Source organism: Eublepharis macularius, chromosome 7 (genome assembly GCF_028583425.1).
Source record: "Eublepharis macularius isolate TG4126 chromosome 7, MPM_Emac_v1.0, whole genome shotgun sequence".
In the NCBI taxonomy this organism is placed as follows: Eukaryota; Metazoa; Chordata; class Lepidosauria; order Squamata; family Eublepharidae; genus Eublepharis; species Eublepharis macularius.
The window spans coordinates 65,145,358-65,165,385 of record NC_072796.1 but is presented as its reverse complement, the minus strand read 5'-3'; the positions used below and the strand labels follow the sequence as shown (position 1 = coordinate 65,165,385).

At 42.2% G+C, this 20,028-nt stretch overlaps 1 protein-coding gene across 2 annotated transcripts; it reads left to right on the top strand.

Annotated features, from left to right (window-relative positions):
- The first annotated feature begins 2,049 nt into the window (after nucleotides 1–2,049).
- PRELID3A (PRELI domain containing 3A) lies at nucleotides 2,050–18,822 on the top strand. Of its 2 annotated transcripts, XM_054984552.1 has the most exons (6): nucleotides 2,050–2,563; nucleotides 7,555–7,723; nucleotides 8,227–8,316; nucleotides 9,566–9,636; nucleotides 9,728–9,830; nucleotides 17,908–18,822. In XM_054984552.1, the coding sequence occupies exons 1-6, from the start codon at nucleotides 2,532–2,534 to the stop codon at nucleotides 18,022–18,024; spliced, it is 582 nt and encodes a 193-aa protein (XP_054840527.1). In that variant the 5' UTR covers nucleotides 2,050–2,531; the 3' UTR covers nucleotides 18,025–18,822. The 2 variants fall into 2 exon arrangements, with proteins under 2 accessions (XP_054840527.1, XP_054840528.1); XM_054984553.1 differs by lacking the exon at nucleotides 8,227–8,316.
- The last annotated feature ends 1,206 nt before the right edge of the window (nucleotides 18,823–20,028 follow it).

Here is a 20,028-nt window from a genome sequence, read left to right as displayed (position 1 = left end):
CGCTCCACTCCCCCCCCCGTTTTCCTTTCCTAAGTACCTGCAGGCTGTATCCGCCCCCCCCCCCCGCCCCGAACCACACACCCAGTTTAATTTTTAGCTCGTTCTTCGACAGCGCAGCAACGATTCTTCATCGTAAAGTTAAAATTAAAATCGTCTGCCCAGGAGTTGCTCAGAAGCTGCAGTGGTTTTGGGACGGGGGACGCCTCTCGAGCTGTCAATGTAAACCCCGAGGGTCTTTCGCGCCCGTTACTGGAGGGGTTTACCCAACGCAGTCCTATGCTGGGTAGCTCCGGACTACAATTCCAGCGGCAGAGCCCCGTGAGCCTTTTGCAGCAAAATCAGAAAGAACTTTAGCGGCCCTTTGAAGGCGGCAACCCTCGTTTCCACATACAGGCCAGAAAGGTGCTCGGAGTATGAGCTCTGGAATCAGACCTCCCTTCTGTAAATACTCTCGAAAGCTCATGCCCGGGAGATCTTGTTGCCGTTTGAGGTGCCGCAGGACTCAAAGACCTTCGTTTCGGCACAGCTCATGTCATCAGATAGCCCTAGGAGATCATAGATGCAGAGGAGTTAGCCGTGTTAGTCTGTGGTAGCAAAATCAAAAAGAGTCCAGTAGCACCTTTAAGACTAACCAATTGTATTGTAGCATAAGCTTTCGACAGATACACACACTAAAAGGAGATGTTTACATATACTAGCAAAGGAATGTTTTGATTGCACCCTCCCCCTTCTCCCCCCCTAATTGCCTCTTCTCTCTCCTCCCCTTCTCTCCCTCCTCTTCTGTATTTGACCAGTCTCTGTATCATGCATCTGCCCTAGGAGATCGTAACATCTCCCACCTTTCTGGGCTGGCAACTGTAAGTACCGTATAAATGATACCTCCCTGTATCTGAGCCAAGAACATTTGCGCTGGAATGTATTTGTTGGGTTTTCCACGTGCCACCGGGCTTTTTTCCTGCATGGGATTGCACCTCTGCTTTCATGCCCAGATGGGTCCGGCAGGCTCGGCCTGATCTAGCGAGGCTCTTCTTTTTATGCTTAAACCTGCAGCGCAATCCAATCCCGTACATGTTGACTGATGAAAAAATATCCCCCAAGTTCACGGGAGCTTTCTCTGAAACAGCAGCAACCCTCGTCCGTTTAAAAGCCCCGCCGCCAGCGGTTCCAGAGGCCCGCCCGGCATTTCGCCGCGTCTCGGAATTCCTGCCCCCTCCTTTCGGCTGAGTCACGTTGACACAGCCCAGGCCGTGACGAGGCAGGTGGGGCGCCCCGCCCGAGGCAGCCTGAGCAGCGCAGAGGGCGCACAGAGGTTACAGCGGCGGAGCAGGAAAGGGAGGGGCCTCCAGCAAAGGTGAGCTGGAACGGAAGGGAGCCTGCGGCACCTGCTCAGGCTCGGCTCAGGGAACCGGGCTGAACTTAACGGCTCTCTGGATCGGAGTACCACGGCCGCCGGGTTTCGAGCTGCGTTTTCGTTAGCTGCACAGAGCTGGCACCGCTCGGGGGTGGGGTGGGGGGCGCCGTCGGCGCGGACTTGCTTTGGGGGAGCACTCCTAGCTACGATTAAAGAGAGGCTGTAGCGCAGCCTGGGTGTGCGCGTCCGCATGGTGCATTCTGTGATAATCCAGCGGTCTTGGGAAAGGAGGCGGCATTTCCCCAACCCCCCAGCTGCAATAGTTGAACATCGGCACTGCCACGAACTGTTTCAGGAAAGCGGCCCACTTTGTGCTTTTAGACTTGAGGCCATGCAGGTCACCCGAGGAATATTTTCCTTGCATTTCTCCATCGGAGCAGCCACGTTTCATGGGCGTTTAAATAACCTTGCCCCTGGAAAGCGGCTTTAATTGCGCTCACCCACTCGCACGTTGGAGAAAAAAGGCACCACCCCAGGAGACTAAGCACCACGCAGAGCAATGAAGCCCGTTCACACGTTCAGTTACATGCCAGGAAACCAAAGGGAGCCACATTTGAAGATTTGGGGCTGTTCTCCTCTCCTTTAACGAAGGGTGTAGGCTGATTTTATTAACGGAGGCGGTGGTGGAGAATGGGGAAAGGATGAAAACGCTGAGGCGGCACCCACGCGCGTCGCTTCAAGGACAACTTTAGAAGCCCGCTGGCAGCGCCAGGCGGTCACCTGATGGGGCACACGCGTTGCGACCTAGAAGCGCTTGCCAGAGATCACGTGTTTCTTGCGGAGCAAAGTCGACGAGCCGTAGGAAGGACAGTGACGTCAGCACGCACCGTCCTGGAGATCTTAACCGGACAGGCGCTGTGTAGAGGTCAGCGCGTCTCATACGCAGGTGTCGTTCTTCACTCCCCACCTTCGTGCGAATTAAGAGCGGCGAAGCGCAATGGGGGCGGGACCGCTTATCTGACGCAGAGGGCGCCCAGTCTAGGTGACGCCGGTTGAGGCACTGCCGTCATCGCCGTCCCTTTTCCGGAGAAGAAGCTCCGCCCCTTTCCCCTTGGGTCGGAGGAGCCGGTTCCTTCCACTGAGCTGCTGTCGCCGCCTCCGCCTTCTGAAGCCCCTCGGGATGAAGATCTGGAGTTCGGAGCACATCTTCGGGTAAGGGGGAGGGCGGGGCAGGGATGCCAAGTTGCCTCTGTAGCCTCCCCGCCCCCCTCCGGCGCATGCTTCGCTTCTTCTTCCTTTTCGCTACGGGAGCCTCAGTCCCGGCTCCACACGCAGCCCGCCCGGCTTTAGGAGCCCCGCGCCACAGCGCCCCCTTTCCTTCGCGGCGCGTAGGAGCTCTGCGCCTGGGAATGGTCGCCCGCGTTGTCTGGGGTGCCTTGGCTCCCCCTCCTCCTTGCTTGTTTTTAGAAATGGGAGGGGGGCCTGGTCAATAAATGCGCCTCCCACCGATTTCTCAGGCCGCGGCCCCCTCCCGGCGTCGCCAGATGCACTGAAGAAACGCGGTCACGAGCGAGCCCTGCTTTGAGCACCGCCCCGGATACGGAGTGGCTGGAGTGCGTCGCGTTGTTCCGAGGGGCGCCGGTCTCCCTGCTTTCTTTGTTTCTGTCCTCTGGAGAAGAGAGGACGTTGATCCATTCATGGAACTTTCCTCATCTTCCTCCTTGGGAAGGAGCTGAGCTATTTGGGACAAAAGGGAGTCTCTCCTTTTGCCAAGGGCGTATTAAGGCAGCAAGCCTTCACTGCGTAGGAGTAATAATTGCGTTTATATATGGCTTTTCTAGATAGATTAGTGCCCTGCTTAGAGCAGCAAACAAGTCAGTATTGTTATCCTCACAATTCAGCTAGTATTGAGAGGAGTGCCTTATCTACAGCCACCTATTAAGCTCATGGCTGTAATGGGATTCGAACTAGCAGCATGCTGATTTGCAATCTAGCTGCTTAAGCACTATTCTACAGCAGCTCTTCCGGTAGGATTGGTTTCTAAAAATACTCCCATGTGCATAAACCACGTTCCAGTTGCCACACATACTGCTGGCAGGGTGTGAATAGGTCTTCCTAATGTCTGCTTAGGAGACCTGGAGGCTTTGCTGGGGAAGCGTCACTCTTGAGACTAGCTCCATTCTTCAGCATTCAGTAAGACTATATTGCCTTGTCTGGAGCATGGGTTAGAGCAGTTGCCAGATTGGGTGATTTCTCCTCCCTGTTAAAAATAAGATATTTGCAATGAACTGAGTAATAAATGGGCTTTGCTGCTCAGGAGCATGAATGTAGTGTTGAAATTGTTGGACCTAGCAATCTAACAGGAAATTAGCGCTGGAATTAGAAGGGATTGTTGCCACATCTCTTCTTTGCTTCTACCAGTTTAACTTCATGACTGTGCCCTGCTGAAATTTTGCAAAGAGGCAAACTGGGCCACAGCTTGTAAAAGGCTGGCAGTACTAAAAGTAAGAAAACCTTGTTTGGTATTACTGGAAATAATGTCTGTCATATCTCCAAAGATAAGTAGGGTAGCAGTCTGTGGCCTAAACATGCCAGACCAAATTTAGTTAGTAGCTTGTACTGAATCATGACATCTGTAACAAAATCAAAAAGAGTCCAGTAGCACCTTTAAGACTAACCAACTTTATTGTAGCATAAGCTTTTGAGAATCATAGTTCTCTTCGTCAGATGCATGGAGGGCAAGAAGAAACTGGTCAGATATAGAGGAGGGGAGGGGAGGGAGGAGTAGATGCAAACAACTGCTTCTGATATGGAGATCAGTTTGCTCCTGTAAAGGAAATCAGTTACTTTTGATAATGAGATAACCATTCATAGTCCCTATTCAGTCCCAGCTTGACAGACTCTGTCAAGCTGGGACTGAATAGGGACTATGAATGGTTATCTCATTATCAAAAGTAACTTGACAGACTCTGTCAAGCTGGGACTGAATAGGGACTATGAATGGTTATCTTATTACCAAAAGTAACTTGACAGACTCTGTCAAGCTGGGACTGAATAGGGACTATGTCAAGCTGGGACTGAATAGGGGCTATGAATGGTTATCTCATTATCAAAAGTAACTGATCTCCATATCAGAAGGAGCTGTTTGCATCTACTCCGCCCTCCCCTCTCTTCCTCTATATCTGACCAGTTTCTTCTTGCCCTCCATGCATCTGATGAAGAGAACTGTGATTCTCAAAAGCTTATGCTACAATAAAGTTGGTTAGTCTTAAAGGTGCTACTGGACTCTTTTTGATTTTGCTACTACAGACTAACACGGCTAACTCCTCTGGATCTATGACATCGGTAATACACCATTGTGGCAGTCTAGCATAATAGCTTAGATTCTGCCAAAAATATTCACTGGCAAAAGGGTTTCTGTCAGTGGAGGTGACTTCATTTGCCTTTGCTTTCCATTGTGGCCCCATATGCCACCTGAACTGCTTTGTTTGGAGACAAGTGACCTCAAGGAACAACTTGAAGGGGAAATTGGAGGCCTGCTGCAGGCATGGGGATTGATGAAAATTGCCACTTCTCCATTAGTGAATGATTCTGCAGGTATTCTTATAATTGGATGAAAATCCTTCAGTTCTGTAGCAGGAAGTATTCTCTGAATGAAAAGAAATGATTTGTGCTGTTTTTCCACATATTTTTCTGCAGGACTTGTGCAAAAATACAGTAAAGCCAGTTTGGTGTAGTGGTTAAGAGCACGGGACTCTTAATTTGGAGAGCCGGGTTTGATTCCCCACTCCTCCACTTGAAGCCTGCTGGGTGACCTTGGGCTAGTCACAGCTCTCTGGAGCTCTCTCAGCCCCACCCACCTCACAGAGTGTTTGTTGTGGGGATAATAACATACTTTGTAAACTGCTCTGAGTAGGCATTAAGTTGTCCTGAAAGGCGGTATATAAATTGAATGTTGTTGTTGTTATTATTACTGGGAGCAAATATTAACACACTTGGAACCTAATCAGACACAGAGAAATGTAGAAACATAGAGCTGGAAAGAATTACCAAGGGTCATTTGGTCCAACCCCCTGCACAATGCAGGGAATTCAAAGCTAACTCTCCTCCTCACCTCCCCCAGTGACTGCTGCTCTATGACAGGAGGAAGGCAAAAACTCTCCAGGATCCCTAGCTAGCATGACCTGCAGTGAAATTACTTCCTGACCCCAAAGTTTGGAAGTACCCTGGGACATGTAATGAAGGGCCCCTAGAGCCAAGCTCCAGTTCAGCCTTTTACACCCTCCTCTCCTGAGCTGCATACATTCATATGGAATCATAGAATCATCATTGCTGTCAAGTGGCCGTATTGCATTTTAAATACCTCCAAGGAAGGAGAGCCCCCCCCCCTCCTGAGGAAGCCACTGAGAAGCCACTCTGTCAGGAAGTTCTTCCTAATGTTTAGCCGAAAACTCTTTAATTTTAACCTGTTGTTTCTGATCTAAACCTCTGAGGCAACAGAAAACAGCTCTGCTTCCTTTTCTATGTGTCAACTCTTCAAATACGTGAAGAGGGCTATCACATCACCACTCAGTTGCCTCCTCTCCAGGCTAAACATATTCAGATCCTTCAATCTTTCTTCATAGGACTTGGTTTCCAGACCCTTCACCATCTTTGTTGCAATCCGTTGGACATGTTCCAGAGCTTGTTAATGTTCTTCTTAAATTGTGGTGCCCCAGAATGACCACAGTATTCCAAATAATGTCTAACCAGTACAGAGTAAAGCGAGACCATCGCTTTTTGTGGACATTATACTTCTGTTGATACAGCCTAAAATTGCTTTTGCCTTTTTAGCTACCACATCACACGCATGTTCAGTATATGATCTACTAAGAACCCTATTTCTAAGTAAACACAAACAGGGCTGGGCTGTTACATGAATTATATTGAGATGTCAAAAGCTTCATCAGCAGAGAGGTATTTATGTCCATTGGTAGGAGGAAGCAGTAGTGTTTTAATAGTCTATAGAGCAGGCTGCTGTGGCTCAAGAATAGGTCCTCTTTGACAGACTTATCCCCATGGTCTGAAGCTTGCTAGTTGAGTTGTAACTTAGACTACATGACATTCTAGGGTTTGTATGCACTGACATATTTACATTTGGATTGCTGGCACTGGCCCTGTGTTTGTCTATGATTACTGTCTTGGTTCTTTAGCTACTTAGAGGAGCCAAAGGGTAAAATGTATACATATTTTCCTTTAAGTTCATTTCTGCTACTCTTAACATGTATCCCTCAAGGTCTTGGCGGTACTGGAAAAGACTGAGGGCTATCACTTGTGGGAATGTTTTGCTGCTTTACTTGTTATATAACAGTCCTGCAAAAAAGTCTGCAAGCTCCTTATTTGAACTTCCCGGTGTGCATCCATGGTTGAGAAGAGTACCCTTCTAAGAGTGCAGTTCCTTGAATTTGTCTTTTAGGCTTGCTGAATTTTGAATTTAGGTTTTCACCTTGCTGTCAGTGTAAAGAATACAGAGGGATCATGTGTACTTCAGAGCTCATTGAGGGGCTATAGGTGATCTGATCCATTTTACTTCAAGCTGCTGTGGTTACAGAGATGGATAATAGATTGCTGCTGAATCAGAATCGCCATATTTGTAACCAGGCTATTCCATACGCTAAGTTCTCCATGCCACTAGATGCTGAGTCTAGATGTGAGTAGAGATGTGAATCTAGAGGTGCTCAGGACCTAGCATGCACATCAAATAATATGACTCTGTGATCTGGTGTTCCAGAGTGAAAGTGGTTTAAAACATTTTCTCCTTGTCCATTTTATCTTCACAACAACCTGGTGGTAGATTAGGCTGTGAGTGTGGGCCTCAGACAAGGTCACTTAGCTTCCATGGCAGAGTGGGGATTCAAATGTGGGTCTCTCAGTCCTAGTCCAACATTCTAACCACTATACTGCACTATTTTTTAAAAAAAATACTTTATTCTATACATCAAGCATGCATAAAGTTTGCACGGTTTTGTGTTCCAAGAGTTAATATTTTGAATTTAATATGTAAATTCTCATTTGCTGATCAAAATATCTGCTGCTGTGTTTTTAGTATGTGTATTTGACATTTCTGAAAATGCAAATCCAAGACATTTGTTTTGGACTGGTATTGCATGTATTGAATTCTTAAACATGTATTAGTTATTTCTCTTCTGTTTCATTTTTCCTAGACATCCATGGGATACTGTAATAAAAGCTGCTATGCGAAAGTATCCCAATCCCATGAACCCTTCTGTGGTAGGAGTTGATGTTCTGGACCGAAGCCTTGATAATCAGGGAAGGTTGCACAGTCACCGACTTCTGAGCACTGAATGGGGACTGCCAAGTATTGTTAAAGCTGTAAGCTTTTTATGAATGAAATAATTTTAGAGTAATGGTCATATTGGCATATTGCAGTAAAAATAAACAGGAGTCTAGTAGCACCTTGTTCAGCATTGTTTCAGATGGGTAGCAGTGTTGGTCTGTCGTTGAAGATCTTGCTTTTGTTCAATGTTATTAGTCTTTAAGGTTCCACTAGATTTTTGCTTATAGACTGAATAATTGTGGGCAGTGATACTCTGAAACAGTGAGTGGGATTTTTATTAGAAGTAGATGACATTCAGAACTATGACATACGTTTTTTGTACCTTTTCAGCGGACATCTTATTGACTGCATTGTGAACAGCTGTAGTATTAAATGCTCAAATTGTGTGTTTCCATTCTGAACAAGCCTTCAGAGAAATAAGCACAATGGGACATTTGTTCAGACAGGGCTCACCATAATATACTTTACGGGAATAAAGTAATCTTTGATATGTTCATCCGTGTCCATTTCGATCCCTATCTTTGTGCTTCTTTTTTAGATTCTGGGAACAAGTAGAACTGTTACATATATTAAAGAACATTCTGTGGTAGATCCAATGGAAAAGAAAATGGTGCTATGTTCCACTAATGTAAGCAATTACATGAAGTAATGTATTTTGCATTTGCTTGTAGGAAATGTGAATTCCTGATTGCCATTTCAGTGCACTGCCCATTTAATTATTCATTTATTTATATCCCACCTTTTGTCCCCATTGGGAATCCTAAGTAGCATGTATCATTCTCTTCTAATCCATTTAAGGCTGTCCTATGACAGATGCATGGCATTGTAAAACTAAAGCTGGAGGCAGATAAGTGTTTTCTGTTTACACCAAATATTTATTAATTTGTTATGAAAATTTAATTTTAGAAAGTCCCTCCTTTCTGCTACAAGTGTGACACTCCAAACTGCCACCTAAAATTAGCACATAAAATAAAGTTTAAGAATTAACTTAAATCACAGTATTAAACCAATTAGAACAGAATAATAAAATGGAACAAATACGACAGCAGATAAAATCAGCACTAAAATCTCAATTAGAACAGGATTAGAATCCTTTGGGGTAGAAGATAAAATTTCTGATGAATAGCAAGGATCATATCGATAGAAACTGTGGGGATTACTTGTCTTACAGAAATTGTCTGGAAGGATTCAGAGTCAAATGTCATATAATAATACATACTTTTTTCTCGGATTCCTCTGCATTAGATCAGTGATTCTCAGACTGTAGAGTAGTTCACCCCTTCCCCTATGGCATGGACACTGGTTCCAGGGAGGAAACTCCCAAAGCAGGTGAAACTCTTAGCATGAAAGCATCTTGTACCACATGCTAGTGGAGCTGAGTGCCATCTATAACTCTGCTGTGCTACCTGAGGTCTATCTATTTAAAAAAGCATGCATGTTTATTATTTATTTATTTATTTATATCATATTTGTATTCCGCCCTCCCCGCAAGCGGGCTCAGGGTGGATAACAACCTTAAAATCATTTAAAAACGTTCCATATTAAAACATTAAAACATCATATAAAAATAGCAGTACTCTTTGCCTTGCAGCAGCAATACAGCTATTAACAAGCAATACAGCAGTACAACTAGATATAGCAGCACAGTAACAGCAGCTGAAAAACAAACAGAGCATTCCACCAGGTAGGAGCCAGGACTGAAAAAGCTCTGGCTCTAGTCGAGGCGGGCCTCCTTGGGGCCAGGGACAAACTCAAACATATATGAAAAGAGGTTGCTTTTTGAGTATCAAAGTAGAGAATCTAGTTTTAATTTTGACTGTATCAATTGTAGACATTGAGCCTAAAGGGGAAATGAATCTTTTTTTCTCCCATTTCAGATTACTCTTACAAATCTTGTATCAGTTGATGAACGATTAGTTTATACACCGCACCCTGAAAACCCTGAAAAGTAAGTTGTCCTTTTTTTTGCCTTTTGGGTTAATATATTAAATCAATGAGGCATTATTTATGTATTGATTCAATTTTAATTGTTCTTTTAGAACTGTGCTAACCCAAGAAGCAATTATTACAGTGAAAGGTGTTAGCCTCAGCAGTTACTTGGAAGCTTTAATGGCAAGCTCAATATCCTCCAACGCTAGAAAGGTAGGTGTATGAAATATGTATATTGGTTGTTGCTTAGGCAAAGTGGCTCATTTATGGCTTAAATCAAGTAAGCTTTCGGTGCTTACATGATTGCATTATGCACATATGCACTGATTCACTTGATTTTGACAGAGTCCGAAATGTCAGTTCTGTTTCATTGTAAGTCAGAAAGCAGTCCACAAATGCAATATACTGTTGAACAATAATGTATTCAGAGTTAAGAAAACTTTATTGGGACCAGTTGTTTTTAGTATGAGGAATGATTTTTGTTATATTAAATGTGAAGTCTTGTAAGTCAGCAACCACAAAGATTCATTGTTTTGCACATACAGTAGCCATGGTAATTGTTCAGTGCTGGTGGGAGCAATTTGCTCTGCGGTATAGTGGATGATCCATTAGTATTTAGATCAGGGATACCCAATGTCTGTGTTTTTACAAAGTGGGTGTGGCTCCTGCTCAGCAGGGCTTCTGATTGGCCATTGGAGATCTGATTGGCTGTTCAAATTAAAATAATATTTCGGTGGCAGATACTACTAATGATGTTTTTATTCTCTCACTCCTTTCTCAGTATATGTATATATTTTAATCACTAGCCTTGCCCCTGCACTTGAGTTTCCATTGTGTGTCTTGCTCTACCTCCACTGTGGCCATTTTGTGGTTGCGCCCACCACCTTGTGTCAGAATTCCAAAGGTGTTAACAGGTCCAAAAAAGGCACTGCAGACCTCTGATTTACATAGGGAAGATGCCTATAACTAGGTCCTAATGGGGAAACAAAAACATAGAGTTGGAAGGGGGAACAGGAATAATTAAGGTTGGTCAAGTGGTCTAAATAGTTGGCTCGCTGTTAGGAGATGTAGCTTCCTGCCTCATACGGAGGTCTGAATAATATTTCAGGTAGACTGTAGGCTTCCATGGTGGTGGCTTAAGATGGGTAGGTTGTCAAAATGGGAAGGCCAATTATTTTGCTCTTTTGGCATTGAAAGTAAGAGAAATGAGAATGTGTACAGCTTGATATGTACAAGTTGATGTCCAGATAACAAAGGAGGCTGTTATATGCAGATGCTTCTTATTTCCTTCTGTGTCCAATACTGTGAATACACATTCTAATAGCCCAGTTTGGTGAGTACTTCTTATGTAAAACTGCCAACGTGTGTTAAGAACATAAGCAAAGCCATGTTGGATCAGGCCAGTGGCCCATCCAGTCCAACATTCTGTCACACACAGTGGCTAGAAATCCAGTGCCATCTAAAGGACTGTCAGTGAGGCCAGGACACCAGAAGCCCTCCCACTGCCTTCCTTCCAGCACCAAGACAACAGAGCACCACCTCCCCACAAAGAGAATACCATCTATCTCCTGTGGCTAATAGCCACTGATGGACCTCTGCTCCATATATTTATGTTCCCTGACCTGTTCTTTTTAATCCTTTCTGGGGTGAGCAGTTGGTGAAAAGTGACTTTTCCTTTAAAGGAAAGTGTATGCAACTTAGAAGGATTAAGTATCATTATTTCTATTTGTAGAGACAGAAGAGTTGAATGAAGTTCAGAAAAGTTGGTGTCACAGAGGCCAAGTATTAGGATTTTCATGTAGGTTGACAGCTTTGATGGCACAGGCTCACTCTTTGTTCCTGTGATCTTCTACCCTTGAGCTTTCTCAGGGTAGAACCACTCCCTGTTTAGTTTTCTAAGGTTATAATGCTAAGTATGCTTACTACAGAGTAAGTCCATGGAACCTCTGAGCCTGCTTGGGTAGACTGGACCATAAAGCCACAGCTAAATAGCTCAGCTATAGAAAGAATACAGGAAGAGTGTGACATAGCAGTCTCATTTGAGTTGTGACTCAAGCTGAACATGACTGATTCCCTGTTTTCAATTTTCTTTTGTAAGATGTGGGTATGTGTGTGTCTATCCCTTTAGAAAGCAATAAATTGTTGGTCTTGTTGAGCAAATGTGCTGCTATGCTATGTAATCTTTTTATGTTAAAAACGACACACCATCTCTGATTGCCTTGTCAAATTACTTTACAAAAGAATATGAACTCTTCTCACTGTCTTTATTTTAGCATCCTAAGGCAACTTCATTTAGCAACATTACCAGATTTCTACATGGAAGTCGCTATGCAGCAATTCGATAACATGAAGTGGCCCTTAGGCTATGATGGCATGAACATGTGTGCTCATTTGAGCTGTGCTTATCTCTGCCTTGGCTATGGGTGCCCTCAAATCCTTCTCTGACACATGAAAATCTTCTAGAATATTGCTTGACACATTTACTCTGATATTTAAAAATGTTTTCTTTGCTGTGGGCTCTTGAGATTGCAAGATTGTATTTGGAAAGATGCTGGAAGAACCTAATGCCATAAGTTGTAAATCTTTTCTGTGTTACTCCAGGGGTGGGATGCTATTGAGTGGACAATTCAACATTCTGAAAGTGCTCTAAGCTAGCAGTCTCTTTCTACAGCTGCACTTTATACTAACTAGTGGTAATACCAGCATTTGTTATCTCAGTACAGCCTTTCAGCTTCTAGCAAATCTGTGCATGTTGTTGTGATGTTACTTGAAAAACTTGCATGCCTCATATATATATATATATATATATACACACATTGCATATCCAGGAACTGCACCCTTACTCTTTTTAATATGGGAATTGGGATGCATTGGTGACTTCTAAAGGTTTTGGCAGAAGGCAATTGAGAGATTCCCCCCCCCCCAAAGTTCACTCTTCTGTTCTAGGAATATGTGGGATGCTGATTAGATACAAAGTTTGATTAAAAACATTTTGGGAGTATGTAAAGCAACTGCTTAGGGTGATGTGTTGATCCAAGATTTGCACTGCCTTTGGTGTAATAGAGGTTGCTAGTGGTGCCAGTTATATCTGACTTGTGGTATAGGCTTACTCAGTACCTTGTCACCAGTGTAGGAACACAGTATTGTCACTGCTTGGGCAGACTGGTAGTTCTTGATCATGCACTTTTGTCTCTCATGGTAAAAAGACAAATATGGTGTCAGATTATCTCATTAAGATGGTACGTAGGCTGGAGCTAGATGAGATGGGAGGTCCACGGCTGTCACTGAAAATAACATCCCTTTGAGGGCAGATAAAATATCCATATGATTACGTCCCATTACTCATCTTTTATTAGACGTTATCATGAGAGAGGTACTGAAGAGACTGCTCCGGGTTGCTATTTTTGGCATCAGTTATGCATCCTGTCTAGCTCTTGCTTTATGGAGTACTTCTACCACACCAGTGTCTACTTTGTCCTCATTGGCTCTAGCTTTCAAGGTGGCTTAAAACATAGGCAGGAGCAGATCTATTCTAAAACACTGCTATTTAATTTTAATACAGAGTTCTGTGTTGCAATAATAATAGCACAAATGTACAGTTTTCAGAGGCATGTTTAACATCTGCTTTGTTTAGTACTCAGGTTCTTGCAGATGTTGAGTAGGAAAGCTGCTGTCAGGTCACCCGCATTGTTTTTAAAGCATCTTCTATGGGGGAGGGAAATTCAGTTGGAACCACAGTGGTGCTGTGGAGTTAAACCTTCTCCTCATTCCTATTCTGTTTTCTCAATCTACCCCCCCCCCCCTTTACAAAAGCTGCCACTTGCCTTATAGGGAAAACATACAGATATCTGTATATATTCTTCCATGAAGCAAAAGCAGCTCGTGTTGTGTTGTGATGAGAGTTAAATTGAGGCAAGTGGCATGGGGAAAATACTCCCCTCCAGAATGCCCTGGCCCTGTCTGATTCTAGTCCATCTACCACATCACAAACTGATCTTGTTTAGTTAGATGTCCTCTAACAGTTCGTTATGAGTTTGCTACCAACTTTGAAATGATAGTTTAGTCCTTTACTTGGACTTTTTACTATCCACTTGCAGAGACCAAACAGCAATATATCATAGTGTTGTGTCATTCTTAAATGTATTAGAATTTGGAGTGTGTGTATATATTCTAAAAAATTGACAGTTGCTCTGTATGCTTTCAGTTTTACTGTTCCACCTTTGAAATAATTAAGGCAAATTTTAATATTTAAGTATAAAAGTGTTTAAAATTCTAGCCACTAAAAATATGTTATTTTTATCTTTTGTTTTGTGTGCTTATAGTACTATTGCCATATGCATTAACATTTTGGGTGCATGGTTTAGTTGTTTAATGTGCTTGCTTGAAGTCATAAAAACTAATATGCTGTTTTTAAGGTACATTAGAAATTCTGTAAACCAATCCTCTGTCAGAATATGTTTTGCTGATACTGCAAAGCAGTAGAATGAAATTAAATCACTCTTTCTGGGTCAAACAAGATAGGGCATGGGAATATCCATGAGTGGATCTTCAACACATTTGTTGTTGCTAAATAGTAGCCACAAGAGAATGCTTGAACCCTTCCCTCCATGCCATTTTCTTGATTTCAAATGCCCCTCCTGCTATTGGCTTCATTGAGCAGACATTTGGGAAATGGGGGAGAAGTTAAGCCTTCTATGTTTCCTTTATGCCATGGCCCTGATCCAAATTGGAGCCAGCGTGGCTGCTATCTAGCAATACAAAACACATTGGAGTTCATTCCTGGTTCTTCTGGTATCTGTCCCTGAGTGACTTTGTACAAGAACAAGTAGTCAGTCCTTGCAAGAAATGCTGCAGAGACTCTGGAATCCTCAGGATCCTGTTTTCAGAAAGCTGCAGTGACTTAATGTGGATTGGCTTCTTTAGACTGGAATCAACTCAAACCAGATTGTTTTGTCTCAGGGAGTTTTGTAGATTGTTCTCAGAACAAGATTTGCTTTGCTTCAGACTCAGGAAAATTACTGTGGACCACAATGAGGGTCATTTACTGTAATGATCCAATTTGAATTAATGTTTAATGTAACTAGACATTCTATTTTGCAATGTCCCTTAAAGTGTGCAGCTGATCATTTATTATCAGGAACTCTCCTGCTGTGAAAGTGACAGCCTTCGCTCGCCACTCTGCAGTGATCATGTGAATTCTGCTCTCAGCAAATTACAGTAGGGTTGGGAAACTATTATCTTGCATTGTACTTTGATTCCAGATCCAGACTGTGTTCAAAATGTTGTTGGGCTAAAGGATGGAGCCGAAGCTGGCTGGTTTGGGTCCAGGATTAGACTGTCTAAAAATCAATCTGCATTTGTTTCTGTATTTTAAAAAAAAGTAAATAAAAATTGTAGCTGTCCATGTAAACCTCACTGAGAGAAGAGGTTTGTTTTTAGAGATACATCTAAGCTATGGATTTATTCCTTTTCTGCAGAAAACCCTGAACGATGTAGTTTTGTTGGGTGAGGGACTAGGCATATGTAACAGAAAATTCCTCAGCATTCTTCCCTAGTTACAGATGCCAATATTTAAAATGAGAGAAGGGTCTGTGCGTTGTATGCATTATCCTGCTCTTAATACATTGTTTTCCATTGATAATTCTATTTTTTTGCATTACTGATATCAGATCTGATACTTTTTTGGTACTGACTCTGTCCTATTGCATAGCTTATTAGATCTCATGCTATTTGATTGCATTGCTTTACAGCAGTGTTTCACAAATTTTTTTCCATGGAGAAACCCCTAAATGAATTTGACCGCTGCCTATTACACATGTACCTTTAACATCAACTGCCCCCCCAAGCCATGAGTAAAAAAACTAAGACACAAAAAGGAATTATATTTATGTCTGCCTTTCTCACTGAGAAACAAGGCACTTCTAAAATGTAGGTATATGCGTTGTATTTGCCTTTGGTGCACAGTTACTATCAATGCAAATTTTGTCTGTTCTCTACTTGTTTATCTCCCCCCACCCAAAATATAAGTTGAAGAAGGCAAGCAACAATTTCAAAATCTATTTATAAATGGCTCATACAGAATGATGGTCAGTAGAAGAGAGCAAGAGTCCAGTAGCACCTATAAGACTGACAAAATTTGTGGTAGATCAGAATGGGTAGCCGTGTTTGTCTGTAGCAATAGAAAAAAGCAAGTAGCCCCTATAAGACTTAACAAAATTTGTGGTACGGTATGAGCTTTTGTGAGCCACGCTCACTTCTTCAAATCAGAGCTGTAGTTCATGAAAGCTCATACCCTACCACAAATTTTGTTAGTCTTATAGGGGCTACTGGACTCCTGCTGTTTTCTACTGCTACGGACAGACTAACATGGCTACCCATCTTGATCTATCTCTATAGAATGGTCAGTTTAATTTTAAAAAGGAGAGGAGCTGAGGTGATTTTAAGAGCTTAGAGTGACCACTGGCCTATCAAATGAGAGTGCTACATATTTTTTAATCAATTTGATGCATGGATTGCACTAATTCAAATTAGCCTCTGTGCAGACATATTGCCATGTAAGTAAACAAGCTATAAATGCTGTATCACAAGATTAAAGCATCACTAGTTGTTCAGGGCCATTCATGTTCTCCATGAAGGCAATACAGATTGTGAGATCAGGGATTTAGTAAGGAAATTTGTGCTTATTATTTGCATAATGTAGTCAGCTCTTAAGATTATATTTCAAAAGGATTAGCCATAGCCCAGATAACCACAATGATAGTTCAGGAGCAAGATATCACTATGTAAATACAAAGGGCTTTCCAAGTGGTGAGGAATATGTAACAGCATTTCCAGTGCAATCCTAAACAAGAGTTACACTCCTCTGAGCCCATTGACTTCTGTAGACTTAGAACGACATAACCCTGTTTAGGGTTGTACTGCCAAACACCTGATCAAAATCTGGTGGAGCTGGAGGGAGAATATTCTTGTTACTGCATAGCTGGCTTACAAAGGGATTTCTTGTATGCTGTGGCAAGTTCCACTTGATCAGGCAGCTTGTATTTATTCTCTGTTGGTATTACAATGAGTTGCTGGCTATTTCTATTATTAATGTAAAGGGGTGTAGGCTGGGTGTCAGACTCTTTCATGTTTTGGTTTCTTTATAAGCCTGGGTGGAGGATTTAGATCTAGCTAAGTTAAATTTTTGTAAAAATGCTTTTACTTGCTTTCTTACTACTAAACTGTACTGAGTTTCAGTGGCAAGGCAAATAATTAGAGTTGGTACCTGTGATTCCCTTCTGCTACTCAGTAAGGTTGCCAGCCTGCAGGTGGTGGCTGGAGATCTCCCAGAATTACAACTGATCTCCAGGCTATAGAGATCAGTTCTTCTGCAAAAAATGGCTGCTTTGGAGGGTGGACTTAATGGCCTTACTCTTTGCTGAGGTCTCTCCCCTTCTCAAGCCATGCCCTCTCCAGGCTCCACTCCCAAAATCTTCAGGAATTTCCCAACCTGGAGCTCGCAACCCTATCACTCAGCAAAAGAAAATCACTGGATCCAACTCTTAGTGCTTCAGGAGAAAAAGTAAAATAGGATAGTTAAGTAGAGCTAATAATACCCATTGTTAAGACTAAATAATTTTCCAAAAATGGCATACAGGATCTTAAGTCACACAACTGTTTTTGGGGCTGGATGTAAAAAATAAGATGGAAAGAAGCAGATGTTTGGGTGGGTGTAGGCGTAGTGAAACAAACTGTTTATATGGTTTATTTACAGTAAGTATTATTACAGGATAATTGGATTAGAAATGTGCTCTATGCATAAGGTCTCAGACAGGCATGTTGGGACTGTTTTTAGAAATAGCTGTTAAGGAAATCTGTATGTAGTGCTAATCAAAACTCAAAGGTGCCTTGTTAGATTCTGCCTAGCCAAACAGATTTAATCATGGATCATACAATACAATTAGCCTGTGATTTTGTAGTTTGGCTGGTATTGTATGACTAGTTACAGTGTTTTGACTGTTGTGCCTTTGATCCTCTTGCTGTCACTTCAACTCCAGTTCAGGGTTCTCCTCCTGCCTCAGCACCAGTAGTATTTATCACCACTAGTGTATAACATCCTGAAACTTTTTCTCTACTGCTAGTAGAATTTCAGTAGTGTGAGGCCTTAAGAAACGTATCTGTAAACACAAAGGGGATAAAACAATTTGGATTAGAAGTCCTCTTCTAGAATCTGACAGAGGAAAGATTTAGAGGTGTTATCTGTAGCACTGCATATACTGAATCTACTAAGTTCTTGTGCTTTCTTTAACAGGGTCGAGAAGCCTTGGAATGGGTGATTGGCAAACTTAACACAGAGTTTGAGGAACTAACTTCATCAACGCGAGGGAATGTGAAGGCAGCAATGGCAGCAGCTTCAATGGAGAACTGATGGACTCTTAACAGAGAACTTTATTTTTCCATTAGATTTTTTTCTTGCCAAGATGGATACTCCATAGTTTTTTATATATTTGTTTATATAATGAAAATTTTACCGGATAGAAGTTACATCCCCTCCCACCCCAAATGTGCAGTCTCTGAGGCGTCTCTTTGTTCACAGTACAGATTAATGTTTAGTTAAAAATTCCCATGATACAGTAGCCAAATCATGGTGACATCAAGTCCCACTAAAGTGAATAGATGCTCATCAGATACATAATTACCAAACTGTGCCTTGATCAGAAAGCTAGAGAACAGTTTTGAATTTATATTACATTTTGTTGTGCTTGATGCTTAATATTTATTTATTTTTTTTAAAGCGCAGCTGCAGTTGTTCTGAAAAGGACACGTAGGTACAAAAGCACTGGAAATTTTGTCAGTCTCTTATGGCTAGTTAAGAAAAGGGAAAATGACAGCACAGGGGGGTTGACAGAGAAAGCTTACTCTGTGACAGTTTACCCAATATTGCCGCAGCAAGGCCTTTTTGCTTTATGAGACACTTGTGCACACTTCACTGAAATGAAGGTTAATGGAGCAGCATGGTTGTCTGGGAGGGCTGTGCCCTCAGCTGAAGGCCTCAGGTCTCTGAATGACGCTTGGTCTTCCTGGGTACTTCTTGCTCTATTGAAATGCAGAGTCTGAACAAAACTTGCAATACTTTACCTCTAGTATTTATCCTCAAACCACTGATAAAGGTAGAAATCCAGATCCTATGCTGGAGTAATAAATTTGGAACCTTTTTTTTAATCTAGTAGGTATTTTCATCTATGTTGGTTTATTCTGGTTGCTTATGTGAAAGCACTGATACCTCAGTGAGGTGGGATGGAAACGTTATTTTCTATACACAATTTCTTCCAACGAAGATTTGCTTCCATTTGGAGTTTCCTAGTTGCTTAGCTCCTTTTCTTACTTTTCATAATAGATTACAAGACTGTGTGACGAACCCATTCCATGTCAAGCCCATTTCATGCTGCTTTCAGGTTCTGTGAAGGAGCCTACTTCATGGTTGAAGGGAGCATGATATGAACAGTTCAGCTGTTTTCCCTCCGCCGACCCCACACTTGTGACCAAGCCAGTTCTAAGTAATGCATTTCACTAGAAACAAATGAGGCACATGTCAAATTAGGTTGTGATGACTATAGTCTTAGATAGTCCATGCAGAACACTACATAAAAGTAGAGATAAGAAGAAAAGTTAAACTTCTTTCATATATTATTTAAATATTTCTTAGAAGCTTGCTAGATTTGTGAAGTTCATGAGTAGTCATTTTAACAGGATATTATTATGTTAAGAGTTCACCACTGATTTCCAGCAGTGTGTGTACAGTAGAAAGGTAGTTTATGGTTTAATGAGCTTCCAAGCATTCTGTCATTCAAAAATAAGTTGGAGGGGGAAGAAAAGGCAATCCACAGAGACAAAAATGTCTTAAATGAGACCCTGAATTGTCTGCTTATGGTCAGCAGCATGAAAATAATTTAACAATCTCTTCGAACTTTCTTTCCCAATTTAGAGAAAAAATGAATGTTGGATGCTAGCTAGAACTGAGAAAGGGCTGAAATCGTTTTTGTTTAGTCTTGGGAAAACCTAGAAGAGTATCACAGTGAGTGATAACAAAGTTCATCTTACACAAGCACAGCGATGTGCTAAGTAATAAAGGGATGCAACTAAGCTGTGTGAGTTGTCTGTGTAATAAGCAAGTGGAATATTGATGAATTTTTATCCTAGCTGCCCTCCTTCATGCTCCGTATAATTGATTTAAAGATTTAATACAATATTAGTTTTATCACAAGGAAGTGGGCACCTTGAGTGAGACCAAAACACACTTTCTTCTAAGAAGTTTCCTTAAAGGAAAGATGTATAGTGTTTTGTTTTGTTACAAATGCCATCCATAAAGGGAATCAGACTTATCATGTAAGAGGTAGAGTGGTTTTAACACTGGGAACAGAAGCCTAGCATT

Excerpts from the sequence above, each read along its gene's own strand:
- PRELID3A (XM_054984552.1), top strand. The coding sequence starts at position 2,532 with ATGAAGATCTGGAGTTCGGAGCACATCTTCGG. Across the intron at positions 8,317-9,565 it reads TGGTGCTATGTTCCACTAAT|ATTACTCTTACAAATCTTGT; the intron begins GTAAGCAATTAC and ends CTCCCATTTCAG. Across the intron at positions 9,831-17,907 it reads TATCCTCCAACGCTAGAAAG|GGTCGAGAAGCCTTGGAATG; the intron begins GTAGGTGTATGA and ends TTTCTTTAACAG.